At 40.6% G+C, this 19,747-nt stretch overlaps 1 protein-coding gene across 1 annotated transcript in view; it reads left to right on the top strand.

The window, feature by feature from the left end:
* The window catches only part of acad11 (acyl-CoA dehydrogenase family, member 11), a 146,952-nt gene that overhangs the window by 26,501 nt on the left and 100,704 nt on the right, over positions 1-19,747 (top strand). The window contains exon 13 of the mRNA XM_036558811.1: positions 1,720-1,818. Within this exon, the coding sequence (XP_036414704.1) occupies positions 1,720-1,818 (99 nt within the window). The remainder of the gene's footprint in view (positions 1-1,719; positions 1,819-19,747) is intronic.

A 19,747-nucleotide genomic window follows, 5' to 3' on the forward strand; every position in this document is an offset into this window, starting at 1 on the left:
TAATCCATCGTGGCCTACCTCGGACAGAGACGTCACACTCGGCCGGTCTCAGAACACTTTCTCCACCTTACCCCTGAGACTAAGACCGAGACCAAATGAAGTCGAGACAAGAATGAGAACTGAATGATATTGAAACAAGACCGAGACCAAATGATGCGACCAAACGGTCACGTCTGTATGTTTTAGACCGAGGAGGTGCTGCGTCATGGCAGCTGTGTGGAAAAAACAAATTTTTTCCCATCAGATCCAGAAAAAAGCGAGGATAAATGCACTTTTGGCTTTTTTGGCTGGGTTTCAAACAGAGAGAGGACTCAACGCAGCTGCACAATCCTCCCATTCATTCACTCCCATCCACCAGCTCAACCTCTTCAACCCCAAACACAGAAGGAACGGAGTATTCACCATCATTCACCTCCTACAAACTCACAACAACGGTTGGAGTTTAATGTGTCGAAGTGTAACTGCGCATTAACATTTTCAGAGTCGACTCTGAAGCGACTTCTCTGACGCTGGAGGCGATTTAGGAGAGAGACTGCAGCTGCCGTATGAGAGGAAACGCCCAATGGAGACAAAATGAATTCACCTCTGAATATTTCAGGGAACTTTGCAGAGCTGAGCCAAACATTTCGTAATGTTTTCAAGCAAGATCTCTCACTGTCAGATAAAGCAGCGCTTTTCACGGCAGCCGATCAGCAGCAAGAGACCGACTCTTTTGTTAACCACAGAAATCGTAGATCTTTACGAAGTTGCGAAGCTAAATGACCCGCAGTAGATTAGAGATGAAGGCCGTGGACATACAGGCAGCGCTGATAAAGACATGCCCCCAGCAGCAGTTATAGTCCAAATGAAGGAATTAGGCTTTATACACACTTCAAACAAATGGTCTTTAAGTGTTCTTTAGTAAAGAAAATGGTTCTATATAAAACCATGAACACTCAAAGAACCCTTTGTATCATTACGGGTTCTTTGCATGGTGAAATGCTTCTTCAGATTGATGGAGAACGTGCTGCAGATGAAAAGGGTTCTATATAGCACCAAAAAGGGTTCTTTTATTATTACAAGCTTGACATCATAACAATAGCAGAACCCTTGGTGCTATATTCAACCATTTTATATAGAGCCATCTACAGCACAGTCTCCATCAATCTGAAGAACCAGTTTGTGATGCGAAGAACCCTTTAATCCTGCGAAGGGTTTTTTGAGTGTTCATGGTTCCGTATAGAACCATTTTCTTTAAAGAACAATTTAAGTGTGTATAAAGCCTAATTCCTACATCTCCCAGAGTCCACTTGGACTATAACTGCTGCTGGGGGCATGTCTTTATCAGCGCTGTCTGCATGTCCACATCTCAAATCTACTGCGGGTCATTTAGCTTCGCAACTTCGTAAAGATCTGCGATTTCTGAGGTTAACAAAAGAGTCGGTCTCTTGCTGCTGAACGGCCGCCGTGAAAAGCTGCACTGCAAAATGTCCTGTTTTTGCTCAAGACTACTTCACAGTGCGACTGCTGCCCTTTGTGCTTAGCCTGGTATATTCAGATCAGCAGATAAGTACCAAATATGTGCTAAACAGGCCCTCAGGGCAGCGATTTGAGCCGTTTTTCAGTGCTGTGTGTCAGTGTGAGCGTATGAGGTGATCATAAGTGTCAGAAGTGAACGGTGCAGCAGCTCTCGTTTCCTCTTGTGGTCACTCCATCTGCCCTGTTATCTTCCTCCTTCAGAGCCAGATGTTGCGTCCAGTGATGCCACCAACATGCAGTGCACGCTTCAAAAGGACAACGACCATTACATCGTCAACGGCAAGAAGTGGTGGAGCAGTGGTGAGTGCTTGTGCTTGTTTTCTTTTTGAGTAAACCTCATTATCTCAAACCTGCTCCACAATCTGAGACATTAGTTGACCCTAGCACTGACCTAGGGTGACCAGGTCAGAGCTGTTGCAGGACAGTTTGGCAAGGTGGCATGTTCAGGTTGAGGGAGTGTGTGTGTGGGGGGGTGTTGTGCTTTTGTGTGTATGTGCATGTTTGTGCCAGCCAAAACAAAGTTCATGTGCAAGACAGTAACTATTTACAGTATAGATGCATTTAGTACAGATTTATATGGTGAACCATCCGTACAACCCTCTGACCACTGAACCAGCTTCAAAAAACAGTTAAATACATTTATTAATTATTTGTTTTTGATCAACTGTGATTGGAAAAAACTATTTTAGCCAGGTAACCATTAACCAACAAATAGGCAATTGTTTGACCACAGTTATTGTTGAAAAAACTGCCCAGTTCTGAACACAATAAACATCAGTTCCTATTTTTTTAAATGTGTGCATGATAAGCATTCAGATACGCCAGCTGTGGTGTCCGTGACTAGTTATTGAGAGGCCAGTAGCACAGCTATATGCACCGATGTATCGAAAGCAGACTTGTGCAAACAGATGTTTTGTCCTTGTTCTCTGAGAGAAACTGGTGCATGACATTGTGAGGCAATCACACTTGGGTGAGTAGAGTTCTAGAAGGACGTAGCGGACGGCAAAGCTATCCCCCACAGTGGCATCGGTGGCAACAAGGGCATATTTGTACACGTTTGGCAGACTGAAAATACTGAACTGTATAGTAAACGGGTGCTGAGGCGATAAGCTGGGTGATTGCATGTCTGAAACGTAAGTATAACCACTAGTTTCAGACCGAGTGGTAAGACTACATAAATATATATATACACTGATCAGGCATAACATTCTGACCACCTCCTTGTTTCTACGCTCATTGTCCATTTTATCAGCTCCACTTACTATATAGGTGCACTTTGTAGTTCTACAGTTACAGACTGTAGTCCATCTGTTTCTCTGATACTTTGTTAGCCCCCTTTTACCCTGTTCTTCAGTGGTCAGGACCCCCATGGACCCTCACAGAGCAGGTACTATTTGGGTGGTGGATCATTCTCAGCACTGCAGTAACACTGACGTGGTGGTGGGACAATGAGCATAGAAACAAGAAGGTGGTCATAATGTTATGCCTGATCAGTGTGTGTGTATATATATATATATATATATATATGTATACAGTTACTGAGCTCCAATTATGCAGAAAACCAAACATCGCAAAAATGAAGATACTTAGTTTTTTTTTTTGGACAGCGATGATATATATTAGTCAACTGCTCAGTAAACATTAGTTGCTAAATAAATAATAAGTAATAAAGTGAATACACTGTTAATTAGTACTTGAGGACACTGTCATTACTTCACAGCTTATTTACTCATTAACTGTGTATTAACTGCTGCTTATTAGCGCTGATGACCTGACGTGTGTTTACTCCTATAAGTAACATGAGAACTAACAAGTACTTATGTGTTAATCCTGTTAATTATCTCCTAATTAATCTACTAATCCATTGTAATTAATTAATTACCACTTTTTGTCCTGCAAAGTGATTATTCTCACCACTAATTACAATATGAACTCATTAAGACCTGACTAGTTACTAAAATCTCAGTTTCTTTCTGCTTGTTTTTGTGTCCCCTAAAGTAAAGAGGAAAATATACATACATCATTAATTAACGTTTATTCTAAATTTAACCTACAAAAAAAAAAAAAAGAGTTTTTAACTAAATGAGACGTCCGTCATACTTGCACATTTCATCAGTCACAGGTTGTTAAGGCATCCAAGACTGGTTTCCATGGTATCAAAAAGATTCCTTTTGGCACCTTAAAATGTAAAAACATTAGGACAGATAATGTCAAATTATGCATGTTTTATTGCTATTCTTATAAAGACGACTGTCTACATGTGTCTGTGAATAAGCAGCCTGTGTTTTAGGCCTGACCTGTATTTCCAGTTGGATTCCACTGTGATTCAAGTGTGTAAAGATTGCTTTTATTCATGAATTAATAGTATAACTGGTATAATAAGTATAGTATGAAGGACTATGATTGTCACTTTATTTGGAGGCACACATGAAGCAGTAATTCAGGGTTCACATGAAGTACTTAGTTCTCATGTTCCTTATTTATATGAGGAAACACACTAATCAGTTCATTAGCGGAGTAGTACACGGCACAGTTAATGAGTAAATAAGCTGTGAACTAAGGACAGACTAAACTATGAGTGAACAGTGTACCCAGTTACTAATTACTAAGTATATGATCAGTATCTAATGCTTAATGAGCAGCTAATGTAGAAATACTGAGTATTTGAATTAATTATCAACGTATAATTGTCAATTAATTTGCAACCTTTAATGTGAAGTGTTGCTGACAGAGCTATAGTCTCTTGCGAAAACAGTCTTTAAAAGAAGACTGATCTATTGGAACTTTACCCAATTTGCTAATGTGGTGAGAACATCTGGCTCTGACTATATGTATGTGAACACACCCATCTACACATGTATGTACTTCTGTGGACCAGATGTTCTCCCAGTCATACCAAATGGAAGAAGTAGGTAAGGTAAAGTACTAACATGTATCTGTAGAATAATAATAACATAGTAATGCTAGTACAATACTGAAGTATGATAATACCAGTTTAGTGTTATAGTAATACAACAGTGAGAGACACTGATAAACAATGTAAGAGAAAGTATCATTAAAAATATATTTTTTTTTATCAAGGTCCTAGTAAGTCATAGTGAACCATAGCGTTTGGTTACTTGTTTACACATGCAGAATACTGAACCCCTTTCATATGGACAAGCTAAAAGCTTCATATCTGGGAATCATCTGGCTTTACCAATTTGTTCCTCTTTAACACTAAAGATATATATCATCAGAACGATCCACCCCATAAAGCATCTTCTGTTTGACAGAAACCGAGTGATGTCTCGCATGACTTTTAAACAAAGCTCTTTAAAATGTTTACCCAAACCAGCGCCGCACAATCTGTAGACAATAAACATAGACTCTTCGCTAGAGGAGATACAAAGCGGCTCACGACGGGTGGCAAAGCCGAAACAGACCCGGTGCCTAAAGTTGCTCTTTCGGTATGAGCTGGGGATGCAGAGTGGAGCCAGGAGGAGGGAGAGAAACAAGTCTGCGACATCGCATCTCCTGCGGTGTGGGGAAATGTCACATGTGCGTGTTTACTGTCTCACTGCTCAGTAGAGCTGCGCTGTAGATCAGTTGTTGTGAACATGATGTTGGCCTTTGAGATACGGACATTGCCAAAGCCTGCAATGTGCAAATGAGCCCCCTGACTAGTCATAATAATGCTGTTCATTGTGTGATGTCAGCATGCTGTCCTGCCGCAGACATCCCTTGATGAGTGTTCTGGGTTTGTGTTGATAAGCTTGCATGTGAATACCCTATATGGCCAAAAGTATGTGGACACCCCTTCTAATGATTGAGCTCAGGTGTTCCATTAACACACAAGCCTAAGATCACTATGCGCAATGCCAAGCGTCAGCTGGAGTGGCGTAAAGCACACTGGACTCCAGTGGAAACGTGTGGAGTAATGAATCACGCTTCTCTATCTGTCAGTCTGATAGATGAGTCTGGGTTTGGTGGATGTCAGGAGAACGTTACCTACCAGAATGCAGAGCCAACAGTAAAGTTTGGTGGAGGAGGAATAATGAGCTGGGGCTGTTTTTCAGGGTACAAAGACATTTTACACAATTATAGGCAACAGTTTGGGGAAGAGCCTTTCCTGTTCCAGCATGACTGAGCTCCATAAAGACATGGAGTGACCAGTTTGGTGTGGAGGAACTCCAGTGGCCCTCACAGAGCCCTGACCTCAACCAAACGGAACACCTTTGGGATGAACTAGAACGGCAATTGTGAGCCAGACCCTCTCATCCAACATCAGTGTCTGACCTCACAAATGCTCTTCTGGATGAATGGGCAGAAATTCCCACAGACTCTCTCCAACATCCTGTAGAAAGATTCCCAGAAGAGCGGAAGCTGTTAGAGCTGCAACTAATATGGCCCAACTCCATATTAATGCCCATGGTATTGGAATGGGACGTCCAACAAGCTCATATAGGTGTGATGGTCAGGTGTCCACATACTTTTAGTATGTAAAAATGCGAACACCGTGTCAAAGGACATCTTTTGTTGATTTTCTAAGTGAAAGAAAGAACACCTCCTGTACAGAGAACACACTTCTGCACATGTTAATGCTCAGTTACTGTTTATTTGCTGAATGTAATATGGGGGCTGTATAAAGTGCCGTAATTTATACAGGGGAAAGCTAAACTGTATGAATGTATCCTTTATTAAAAGCTGAGAATGGGCACTTAAACCACTTGGGAATGGTTTGAGTACAGATTTAAAGCTGTGGAGTGCAGAGGAATAATTTCTCTGGCTTAAATCACTTCTCTGACTGTAAAATGTTTACTCCTGGTGTAAATCCACTTTGAGTCACGATCAACCTTCATACTGAACTTTGTTTTTTTTTTTCTCTTCCTTTTGTTTTCGATTTGACGTCAAACCAGCTTTTCCAACAAGGCCGCAAAGTTTTTAACAGGCGCTTCATCTGAATTATGTTGCTGTGTGGGTCGTGTTTTGTAACAGCCGGACCGTATAATCGCCTTTCTTGTTACGGAACGGCGTCTCAGTTGACGTTGCTGGGAATGATAACAACATTCTGATGTATTAAGCGTCTTCTTGTTTATCATGACGGTTGCCTCAGGTTATTTTCTGTGATGTTTGGAGATGTTTTGGAATTTGCCTCCTTGTCTTTGTCCCCAGCAGAGCGCTCCGGTTGGTTCTGGCTGCAGGCCTTTGTGGTTTGAGGGCTTCAGATTTTTTTTTCCTCTCAGCGCACAAGGAAGACCAAAGGCCTCTTGTATTGGGCTTTGGCACGAAACCCCATTAACTCTTTTAACACTTTGGGAAAATGTCAGACTCATTCAGACTGCTGGTGCCGTGCTTTTTATTCAAGGTGCTGGTGCTGGCAAATAGCAGATTCGTTCATCAGCTCTGCATCAGTGAGTTGTGGTTTCTTGCAGCATAGCAGTTCATTGCAGGATAATGCACAAACCAGCACACCTGGCCTCCCCACTGCGATTTTATCATGGGAAGGGTGCTTCATCCTCCCTTCACTGTGTTAAAATCACTGTAATGCACGGCCTCCAGTGGCTTATTACTTGGCTAAAACAGCGGCCAAGATGAAATGATAAAATACGTCCATTTTCAGAAAATAACTTATTATTAATAATAATCGACAGACACAGTATTCCGCCAAGAAATGGAGTTCCTTTATAGTACGGTATTGTTGCCAAGCAACCATGGACTGCTGAATGAGGAGAACGTTTGGTCGCCCATCACTGTATATTTTCGTCATGTCATACATTTTTAAACTTTTTGTTGTATAACAATGAACATATGATAACACGGCAACGTTTAATGCAAAATCTTTTTCATCATCAGCACTTTTTGGTCACCAAATTACCACCGCGAGTCTCATTTAATGGCAAAAAGATCATTTGGAGACGAATTGACTTATTTGCATTTATAATCACTCCAGCTGGTTTCCTGATACGTTTAATCCGCAACGAAAAACTGTCAAACGCTAAAAGGTCACGAAGCTGAAGTCAGTTTCTCATTCGCCAGCTTTAGATTTTCCCGTTCCGCCTTAAATGGTGCAGCAGTTACATTCTGGCGTGTCAGGCATCATTTAAGGTGGAACGGCAAAATTCAGCATTTTACAAGAAACTTCTACTTTTGAGGAAAAGTTTCCTGCTGGAGATGCGAGAAAAGCAGCTACAGCTCAGCTAAAGCTTAAAAGAGCGAAGTAAGTCTGTGTTCGTTTATATTTTAGTCTGTACTGGTACATCAGCGCATACGGAGACAGATTTACAGCCACGATGGTTAAAAGTTACTTCAATAAAATGAACATAAAATCTTGTGGCTCCCAAGGTGGACTGACTTTTATTGACAGGACAAAATGGCTCTTCTCAACGTTTGGGTTGAGACCTCTGAGTTAGAGGGAGTGTTTGGTTGTTCTGTTGTTGCTGCTACAGGCGGCACAACCACTTATTTAGTTACGTTTAACGGGAAATTACTTTTTCACATGGATGACATACGTTTTGTTTTCCTTCAATAAACGAAATGATCATTTAAAAACTGTGGTTTGTGTTTCCGCACATTCTCCAGATACTTTTCACAGCACTGTACGTGGAAATCAGTGCAAGCTTAGTAAGTTATTCTTAAGTTAAAGAAGTGTGTAGTAGAATTTGGACCTGCTGGCCGGCGCCGGTCATTTGAGGGGTTAATATCGTATGGTAGCTCTCGCTCCGTAAGTGGATTTTCCCTGAAAAGAGCAGGTGCCTTAGTGTTTTCTCCTCTCAGTGTGGGTTATGCAAGGTGAGTCCACAGCAGGCCTATCATGCAGATGATTTAGGTTCCTCGTTGCTGTTCACATTCCCATCACTTTGGCGGAATTACAACTTCCAGAGTCATTTACTGCGCAAAACCTCGGGATCTAATTTTGTTACCTCATAAATCCCGCTGCTGTCCCCGTGGACATGCGATACGGAATCGAAACCTGCACAGCAGATGTGACAGACCCTGTTGTTTACGGGTGGTCTGCTAACGCTGCTGAGCAGATAAGGTCTGATATGAATTGGGAAGTGTCAGGGGATCCCGTCCGTGCCCTCTCTCTTTCTCTTTCTGTTTCTGGAATGTGTCTGCTGCACATCGTCTCCTGGTCTGTTCGCTCTTCCCGGCTCCTCGAGGCCTGTCAGCTCCGTCCACGCCAGCAGTGATCTTTGTTTCCGAAAGCGGTGGGATGGAATGGGCTTTGCCAGCGCTCTCTGCGTCCTATTAGGGTCGTGATGTCCTCCGTGCCTTCTCGCTCAGAGATGTACGCTTTCGTTAGAGCTGCGAATGGCTTACGCGGGTTTGACAATCCTAAATGGGTTCGGTGTGGAAGCTGTTAAAGGATGAATGAGTGAGATCAAATTGAGCAGGAATAAGACCCGGGATCACTGGGAATGTGATCCGATGTGGTGGGTTGAAGGCAGCGTGTGTGTGAATCATGTGTATGCGTGGCCGTGTGTGGTCAGGCCGAAAGTTTGCGAGTAATACTAAAGCCACAATTTCAGGCCTGTTTAGAATCGGGCCGGCTCTGTGCTGGTCGGTCCTAGTTGGCAGATTTTGGGGCTGTAGGCGTCGACGGTTTGAGAGAAAATCCAGATTTTTTGCCCCCAGATTTCATTTCAGAAGTTTGATTCTCTTCTACCCCAACCTGGATGTTATCTAGTACTGTATACTGATCAACTCCATCTGGCTTTTCAGATATTTTTTATACTAATTTGACATTTTGTATTTGTTTATATAGAATAAAATATCTCTTTGGTAAATCTCTTTGGGTTCTTTAGTTAAAATATGTAGTGTAGAACCATGAACACTTAAAGAGTTGATTAAAGGGTTCTTTACATCATGAAAGGGTTCTTCAGATTGTTGGGAAATGTGCCTGATTGTGCTCTAGACCTTTCTATATAGAATCTTTTTGAAAAGGGTTCCATATGGCACCCAAAAGGGTTCTCCTTTTATTACAAGCTTGACATCATAACAATAGAAGAACCCTTTTTGGTGCCATATAGAACTACTTTCAGAACCATCTACAGCACATTCTTCATCAGTCTGAATAACCTTTCATGATGTAAAGAGGGTTCTTTAAGTGTTCATGGTTCTATATAGAACAATTTTCTTTACTAAAGAACCCTTGAAGAACCAGCTTTATTAAAAGTGTTGACAAAAATGTTGTGTGGTTTTGATTGTTGGCACGTTTGCAATGTAAGATATTTTTGAAGTTTCACGTCCTGTACATGCATGTGTACGTGTGTGTACGTGTGTGTGTGTGTGTGTGTGTGTGTGTGTGTGTGTGTATATACACCATATGGCCAAAAGTATGTGGACATGTGACCATCACACCTATTTGAGCTTGTTGGACGTCCCATTTCTAAACCATAAGCATTAATGTAGAGCTGGAATCATGTAACTGTGTAAAATGTCTTTGTGCTGCAGCATCAACATCACCCTTCACTGGAACTGAGAGCCCAACCCCTGAAAAACAGCCCCGCCCATCATCCCTCCTCCACCACACCGTACTGTTGGCTCTGCATTCCGGACAGAGAGAACGTTCCTTTTATGTTGAAGAGCCTGAATACGGGTGGAGGGGTTTTCTAGAGCAGAGCAGACGGCTGTGTTTTTAGCTGTTAATGCTGGAAAGGCTGCGTTTCTTCTTCTGTTTGGCGCCATTTTCAGGAAATTAAAAATAAAGCTGCATTATGGACCAAAACCTCAAGTCGTCTGAGTTTTTCCCAACAACCCTGAACATTACAGCATTTTGCAGTTTGCCTTTATTGATAGCCTACATTAAGCCAAAAAATAAATAAATAACAAATATCCGAAAACTGAGATCTGGACGTTGTAAAACATCTTTTTTCTGTTGCTTAACCACTCCGATGTAGCTTTGGCCTTGTGTCCTACTGAAAGTTGACGTTTCTCCTGAGCCTTTGTGTTTTGGCAGACTGAACAGGTTGTCTTGCATTATCTCCCTGTATTTTGCACCATCCGTCTGTCATTCAGTCTTAACAAGATGCCCCGTCCCAGCTGAGGAAAAGTATCCCCATGACATGATGCTGCCAGCCCCATACCTCACTGTCAGGATGGTGTTTGTTGAGGAATGGACAGTGTTAGGTTTGCCCCGAGCATCACGTTTTCAGTTTTGGCCAAAAAGCTTCATTTTTGTCTCATCTGACCACAAAAGCTTATCCCACATTTCTGCTGGCTCACTCTGACGCTTTCTGGCCAACTCCAGATGTGCTTTGATGTGTTTTTCCCTTCAGTAATGGCTTCTTTCTAGCCACCCTCCCATACAGGCCTGTTGTGTGCAGATCGTTAGCTGGTGCACCTCCACTCCAGTCTCAGCCACTGAACTCTGCAGCTCCGCTGACCTCTCTGTCGTTTCCCTCACAAGTGCTCTTCTTGCTCTGATGCTGAGTTCTGTGCAGTGCCTGGGCGAAATGATGCAGTTTCCATTTCCTCGCAATTGAGCAACACTAATGGGATATCCAAACACTCGGATATTATTTTGTAGCATTTTCCTTTTTCTAGTGCATTCCTTAAAAAGCTGTTTGATCTTAACCCCTAAAATCTCAGGCTTATACATCCTAAGGCTTATTATTCAGTGACTACAGGGACTTGTGGACTGACTGAGCTATTCTCAGGTTATAGAAGTATAACCTAAGAATGTTCTTAGGTTGTAAGATGAGCTGTCTGTGACCACATGTGTTTGTTTGCATGTGAAATTCAAGCATTTCTGGGTCTGCCGGTGGGCCTCGGCCGTTCAAGGGGTTCATTTTCTAAATTTTCCCTCAGGTTCACAGTCTGACCAGTGATACCTGAATTGAGGGGGTCATTTATCCAGAAAAGATGAGCTTCTTTAATGATTCGCAGGTAGAGGCCAATTGTAACCCAGTTGTGCTCTCATTAGGGTGATATTACTTATATCTTTTATCTTATTTGTGTAAACTAGGAGCTTCCCAAGCACAGGGGTTGAATACTTTTCAGTTTAGTCATTTTTTGTCACTGAAAATTTTCTTTATAAACCAATATCACTTTAAATGAATTCATTTTGAGGGTCAGTTTTTTAGAATAAAATCTAACGCAGCACAAAATTTCAAGGTGTCATTTGTAATCCTGAGAAATATGATGACTTTTAGGGGAGTTCAATACTTTTACAAGGCACTGTTTACATCTGTGCAGACCATAAATCTGCGTTCTGTGCTGTGTTATTTGTCATGTCTTATCATTATTATTATTTTTTTTGCATTAACTGATTTAATGAAAGTCTTTATTGACAGTTATGTGTAATATAGTATTGAGTAACTCAGCATTTTTTGTTTAAAAACTGTTTCATCACGTTTCAAAAGTTGTAACTGTTCAGGGCTGATGGCTGTTTCTCATATATAAATGCATGCTAACAGCTCCCCTTGTGGAGAAACTTTAGACTGCTAAACATGCACAAGTGAGTAAATTCCCTTTTCCTTTTTCTGTTCTTTCTGTTGTTATAATGGACAGACCATCCCGATTGCTACCAGCATAAAGTTCCAAAGCCATGGCCTGTCGTGGGCTGGGGGGGCGGGGAGGGGGGTGTTAGTGCCCACTGTTTGGGTAACCTGCTCATCAGTGACGACACTTAACTCTGAAACATTTATACACATTTTGGAGTCACTTGCGCTGCCTTCTGGGTGAGCTTTATTTTGAGATGTCTGTGATCATGTCAAGCTACATTCCTTGCATATTACAGCAGCTTTGCAGGTGCTAGTCAGCTTGTCAAAACATGACAGTGAAGCCTCTGTATGGTTGCAAGGCTGAAGACTTGAGTAACAAAAGAATGGCAAATATTCTGCTTTCAAAATTGGATCTGTTGGTGTCTTGAGTCCTTAGATGATTATTCAGTGCTGTTAAAGGTAAGATTATGTAACACAGTTGTAAACATGCTCCAGTACCGACTTCTTTGGAACATGTTGCAGACATCAAATTTGAAATGAGCATGTATTTACAAAATCAGTAAGCTTCATGAGGTAAATCATTTTTTTTTCTATTGTTTTTTAACTGTTTTTAATTGAATACAGGTTGAGCAGAATTTACTAATCACTGCTTTGTGTTTTTATTAGCATTTTTACATGCTGTCTCACCTTTTTGAGTTGAGATTTGTAGATACCTGTGGGGAAAGAATGATGCATTATATTTTCATTATTTTACAAACCTTGCCGTACACTCAAGCTGTGCGAATTTATTTATTTATTTTTTTATTTCTCTGTCAGTATGGCACACTGTACCAAATGTACTGTACCAAAGCCATACTAATGCTCTGTAATAATCTATAAACTGTAGATGTGCATGTTATTTAAATTAGTCCTCTTTAGTTCTGTATCAGTTCTCTTTCCCAACGTGGCGATTATAGCCTTAGAAGCATTGTTGTTTGTCAATTATGGCAAATATTTGTTTACACCACTCTATTGATTTCAGTTTTGGTACTTTTGTCAGTTGGTCTAGAGCATACGCGGTCAGCTAATCGATTATGAAAAGTCATTTGTTGCAGCTGTGAGCCCCTGCAATGAAAAATAAAAGTATATCGCTGTTGTCGGAAGAATCTCTATTTTTGTCTGTTTTTGACATAATTTGGAAATGCCTGTTGGCCTTTATATTGTATGTAAATTTGAAAAAGTGGACTAAAAGAAACGACCCAAAATGACTTGGAAAAAATTCTGGTTCCATTGACTTACATTAAAATTAAAAATGTTTTTTTTCTTCTCCTGTAAAGTTACCATTTTGGAGGTTTTCTTCCAACAACAGCGATATGGAACATTATACAGGCATGGTGTAGCACTGTTTGATGCCCTGAATTTAAAATAAAGAGGTCACTAAAATGTGAATAAAGAGGCTTATTAATGTAAAAGGTTACAACAGAGGTCAGCAACATGCAGCTCTTTTACTGCCTCTTTAACTCCTTTACAGTAAAATAAAGCTCTGCTGATCGTTCAACACAGTTTAACAATAAATGGTCTTAAACTCTGGAGTTAATGTAGAACTGCTGATTCACCCTTTAACCCTGAAGATCAGCGCAGACTGCTGGTCACCATAGCAACACAGACAACAGTCTCGCCTAGCTAGTAGCTAACGAAACGGCAAAGAGAGAGATTTAAGATGAACATTGATAATTTGGAGACGAATGGACTTATTTGTGTTTATAATCACTCCAGCTGGTTTGCTGATACGTTTAATCTGCAGCGAAAAACCGAAACATTAAAAAGTCGCGAGGCTGAAGTCAGTTTCTCATTCGCCAGCTTCTCGTTTGAATTCTCCCGTTCCACCTTAAACAGCACCGCAGTTACATTCCGGCGCGCTCAGGCACCATTTAAGGTGGAATGGGAAAATTTGAACAAGAAGCTGGCGAATGAGAAGCGACTTCAGCCTCGTAAAATCGAGCACATTTTACAAGAAACTGTTCTACTTTTGAGGAGAAGTTTCCTGCCGGAGATGTGAGAAAAGCGGCTGTAGTTTTTTTGCGATTATATTTTTCAGTCTATACTAGAACATCAGCACATACTGAGACACATTTACAGCCATGATGGTAAAATGGATATAAAATGTTGTGGCTCCCAAGTGGTTTGATTTTTGTTGAAAGGATGAAATGGCTCTTCCTAACATTTGGGTTGCGACTCCTGGGTCATACAAAATGAAATACAAAAAAAAACGATAATCCAAAAAAGAGTGAAGTGGCTTATATGTTTTTTTTCTTGTTTTTGTTGGAGGGGCTCATTTATAACACATTCTTACCTTTGAAGTTAAGTTAATTTTTATAGCACCTTTCATACACTCAAAGTGTATTTCATACCCATTCAAAGTGCTTTACAAATGAGAAAATATGAAGATAATTCAAAGAAGAGAAGAAATAAAATCTAAACATTAAATCTAACAGTGTTGTTAGAGAAAGAAGTGCAGTTGAGCTAACAATGCTTTAAACTGAGCTGAAAGCTGCTCAAATAGGATTGTTTTGGTCAGCTCTGTTCCTGGAGATCCACTGACCTGCAAAGGAATGTCAGTCGAAATGTTCTGCTCATGCAGCCTGAAGTGCTGTGAAGTTCAGCAGATTTTGCTGCCGGAGCAGCGTTTGACGCCACTGCTCTGAAGAATGCTAATGACGCTTTTCCATTCTTTGGGTTTAACTGAGGGCTGTTAGTCAAGGGTGGTTTCATGTTAATAGCAGAGTGTTCAACTGAACATTCAGTTAATTCGGCTAATCGGAATCAAACTGCTGCCTCATTTACTGCAGAGCTCCTGTTAAACTGAAGTATTTGATTGTTTAAACTGGGCTTTCCTTGCATTCCTACTTAATGACTTGGCAAACGTCAGCAGTGTCTGTTGTATTTGTTTTCTACGAAGGCTTCTGTTAGCATTAGCCTAATGGATACACTGAACTGTTCTGTGACCATAGATAAACATGTTTGTGGAACAGCAGGACCAGGACCCCCGCAGTGGACCGACAGGATGATTGGTGATTTGTGATCTTTCATAATTTGTGAGTTTTGCTCATGTGAAAAACCCGTGTTTGGTCTGTCAGTATAGATTGGTATGTTATATGTAATGTACTAAAGTCCACCTTCTTGTTTCTACACTCATTGGCCATTTTATCAGCTCCACTGACCACATAGTTTGACTCTGTAGTTCTACAGTTATAGACTGTAGTCCATCTGTTTCTCTGCATACTATGTTACCCTGTTCTTCAGTGGTCAGGACCCCCATGGACCCTCACAGAGCAGGTACTATGTGGGTGGTGGATCATTCTCAGCACTGCAGTGACACTGATGTGGTGGTGGTGTGTTAGTGTGTGTTGTGCTGGTCTGAGTGGATCAGACACAGCAGTGCTGCTGGAGTTTTTAAACCCCTCAGTGTCACTGCTGGACTGAGAATAGTCCACCAACCAAAAATATCCAGCCAACAGCGTCCTGTGACCACTGATGCAGGACTAGAGGATGACCAACACAAACTGTGCAGCAGCAGATGAGCTATCATCTCTGACTTTACATCTACAAGGTGGACTGACAAGGTAGGAGTGTCTAATAGAGTGGACAGTGAGTGGACACAGTGTTTAAAAACTCCAGCAGCACTGCTGTGTCTGATCCACTCAGACCAGCACAACACACACTAACACACCACCACCACGTCAGTGTTACTGCAGTGCTGAGAATGATCCACCACCCAAATAGTACCTGCTCTGTGAGGGTCCATGGGGGTCCTGACCACTGAAGAACAGTGTAAAAGGGGGCTAACAAAGTATCAGAGAAACAGATGGACTACAGTCTGTAACTGTAATAGTGATAATAGTGACCTTTAACTGACAAAGAAAAAGGTATTTGGCAGCAGTGGTCACTCATTCATTTTCCCATCCTAAGAAAGAAGTAAACACACTTTTGCTGTAATAATCCTAACAACAAATCGTTAAACAAATACAGTAATTAAATATGGAGAGCTTTTCCCTTTGATGTCTTTCAGTGTTGTAGTTTAGTGTGTGAATGTTCAGACAGTCTTTCACAGAAAGAAGAGTCAGTATTGATCCACTCAGCACTGACGGCTCCACACAGCTGGAAAACACTGCTGAGCTGGTTTGAGTTTAATATGAGACCAAATATTCACTGTAGGGTTTAAATCTGGACTCTGACCAGCCAGAACCCTCAGTAAACAGTTATATTTTGGGTTTGGCCCAGTTTTTTGCCCAGGAGTGTAAATATGTATAACAGACGGACAGACAGACATATACACAGCGGGTTCTGATTAGCGTAGCGCTCTGTGATGCGTCATTGTATGAAGCTCTTCCTCTATGATCCAGTGGAAGATTCTCCTCCCTCAGAGCCTCCTGAGGCTCTGACCTGCTGTGCTGGTTATAAAAGGCCCCAAACTTCTGAACGCAAACATAATCGTTGTAGTATGCTTCCCTTTGCCACCGACGATCCTATTCTCTTTAAGCTGTCCTCACATCCTCCTCTCTTGCCTCACCCGTCGCATTTACAAATTTCAGGGAAGCCACAGAAATGCACAGGCAGGGCCAGCCGCCCTCCTCTCTCCGTTTCTGCGGTGCTTTTGTTCTCGTCTTCTTTTTTCCGTCCATTTTCTGTGCGTTTAAACTCTCCAGGGACACGCAATCCCCTCTGATGGCTCCCAGGGCAGCATCTGAGCGAGATCTGCAGACCCTCAGCGTTGACCCTCGCAGCTCCTCTCTTCCTGAGCTTGTGCACAATCACTTCCAGACCACTTTTGTTCTTTATCACGCCATCAGAATGGCCCTGTAATGAGTGGCTGCACTTACAGGCTGAGCCTTTTCCTTCCCTTTTTCTGCCCGTGCTGTTTTTCATTCATTCATTCGTCCGTTTACTTCCATCCTTTGGATTAACTCACAGTAAAATACCTTTGTACAGTAAATGAAAAAATAATAGTGTTTCTGTTAAGAACCAGATTAAAATAAATGAAAACAGTTGCCTTAAACTGTGTTGAGTAATCTCAGATAGATTTGCTAATTAGGTTTGAGATGATTGCCGACAGTAGAGAGAATCATTGGTAGATTACATCTATAGTGATGGTCATCAAGTTGGATGACTTACATGTCAAAAAATGTGCCGACCTTGGCTTAAAATGCACCAAAGTAAAGCACACAGTTAAACATATATATTTATAATTAAATATGACACTTTTCACTTTTCAGCTAATTTTAGTGCATTATTTTTATTTATTTGAGTTTAATATACTGGAAATATATATAAAACATACCAGAACTTTTTCACAGGCTGCATTTTATTTTTTTTTCCCAATATGTTAAATCCATTAATAATTGTGCATTAAACTCTGCAGAAATGTGTCTCTGTAGAGGGCGTGTTTACTTATTTTCATTTAGAAAATCAGCAAAATTTGACTAGGGTGCCTAAACCTTTGCTAATGACTGTATATATCTTCCATGTCCTACATCAGTCCTGAGACGCTGTCTGGTGTCAGAATATTCTGTCGTAGCTCAAGGCAGCACTTTTTACTGTAGTGGTTCTTGCTTATGATGAAGCTGATAGCTGCGCTGATGAGGCGCGTGCTGATGAAGCTGCGCTGATGAAGCTGTGCTGATGAAGCTGCGCTGATGAAGCTGCGCTGATGAAGCTGCGCTGTAGTCATCTGTGTTTGGATTGTCTTCCGCTGTATAACCTGAACGTTGGCATGACTGACTGATGTTGTTGTTCCATCAAAGTTGAAAAAAGTGAATCTTCCCAATGTGCAGGCTGACCATAGTTTGTCTACAGGAGCACAGGAAGCTTTAGCTGTAGCACTTTTAACAAAAAGGGATTTATAAGCTGTAAAAGTGTGATTTTATCACACTGTAACTGACAAAGTTAGAACAAATGTAGCTTATCAAATGAGCGCCATTCTGACCAGATAAATGAGCTCGATTACTTCCTCTGGTTTCTATCGTAATGATGCTCTGAACAATGTGCTCAGGAGCCTAAGACTTTCACACAGCACTGAATGTGATTGTGTTTATTTTGTGTTTCATATATGCTTTCATACTACGTCAGACTCTCTGTTCAGAAAATGCGAGGAATATTCAGGCTCATGATTTGGGTCCTGGACTCACGACAGCTTTCTCGAGGAAAAAGCTTGCGAAGGTTCTGAAGAAGATCGTAAGAACGTTCTTAAATGCAGTTCTCGAAAACTTAAGAAGTTCTCAGATATTCTCTTAAGATAATCTTAATAATTTCCTTAAGAAAATAAAGTTCTTTTTAAAGAAAATCTTAGGTAGGGCGTCCCCTGGGGCCGGATTCAAGAAAGCTGTCTCAAGAAAAAACTTGCAACGACAAACACTAAGACGTTCATAAGAATCTGCCTCGTTCTCCAACCGTTCTTCATAAGAAATTTTGGTAACACTTTCTATGAATGTCACCTTTGTAAGCATTTATAAACACATTTAGAACATGCTATAATGTATTCATAAGGCATTATACACATGGTTATAAATATTTATAAAAAAGAATTACACTGGATTGCACTTTATAGCCATGTTATTTATACATTATGAATTGTTAATATAATGCATCATAAGTAGTGTTGATAACATGTTATACTGTCAGTGCCAAAGAAGTCAGTCCCAGCTTGGAGAGCGTAAAGTAAAGACAAATACCAAGCTAACGGTGGTGAACATTACCTTTCCCACATTGGGTAAAACACTGATGGCAGCTCTAGTTTAAACTCTGACATTTGAAGCCTGTAATGTGCTTTACTGTGAATGTTTTAGTGTTTCAGTAAATCCTTCAGTAAATACTTCAACTTGAAGCCTCACTCTGAACACTGGAGGAGGCTTTAGTACAGTACGCTCCACTTTACTTAGAGCGGACTAATACCACTTATGAGCTCTTATAATTTGTTATGATCAGTACTTATAATGTATTATGTTAACAATTCATAATGCATAATAAGCATGGCTATAACGTGTACTGCATTTTTATAAATATTTATAGCCATGTTTATAATGTCTTATGAATGCATTATAACAGTTATGAATGTGTTTATAGATGCTTGCAAAGGTGACATTCATAGAAAGTGTTACCGAAATTTCTTCTTAAACCCACTTTGACTTTGACGAAGATTCTGACTCACCAATGTTCTCTTATGTGGGAAGAACAGAATCTACACACACTCAAGAGCACAAAGGTGAGAACAGTTCTGCGCTTTGAGAACACGTTGACTTTTTCGTAGGATCTTTCTCAAGAACACATTTAAGAACAAACTTAGGAAGATACTGGAAGTTGAGGCTCAATGGTCTTAAATGCAGTTCTCAAATATTCTCCATAGATAATCTTAATTATTTCCATAAGATTATCTTCAGAAAATCTCCATTATTTTCTTATTTATTATAGGTTGCATTTTAAAGCTTACCATAAATTAAATGAACTAAAAAATGACTCCTGTGTAGTGTGGTGTATATGTATCTGTGTATATATATTTTATATATTTTTTATTTTATATGTTTTGTAGTATATTTTTAATATTCAGCAAAATTCTATCTTCTGGATTGCAAGTCAGAATGTTTTGTAAATACACTAAGACTAAACAACGAGATATGTTTTGAAATTGTTTCGGCCCATTTTTGTTGTTTATTCTGCTCAGAGGAGCAAAATGGAGGAAAAACATCAGCTAGAGGTGGAGGAAACAGGAAACCATCCTCCTTAGAAACTATGATAAATGTGAGGTGACGGCGGAAAGCCGAGGCGAGGAT

This window comes from Colossoma macropomum, unplaced genomic scaffold, assembly GCF_904425465.1.
Source record: "Colossoma macropomum unplaced genomic scaffold, Colossoma_macropomum, whole genome shotgun sequence".
NCBI lineage: Eukaryota > Metazoa > Chordata > Actinopteri > Characiformes > Serrasalmidae > Colossoma > Colossoma macropomum.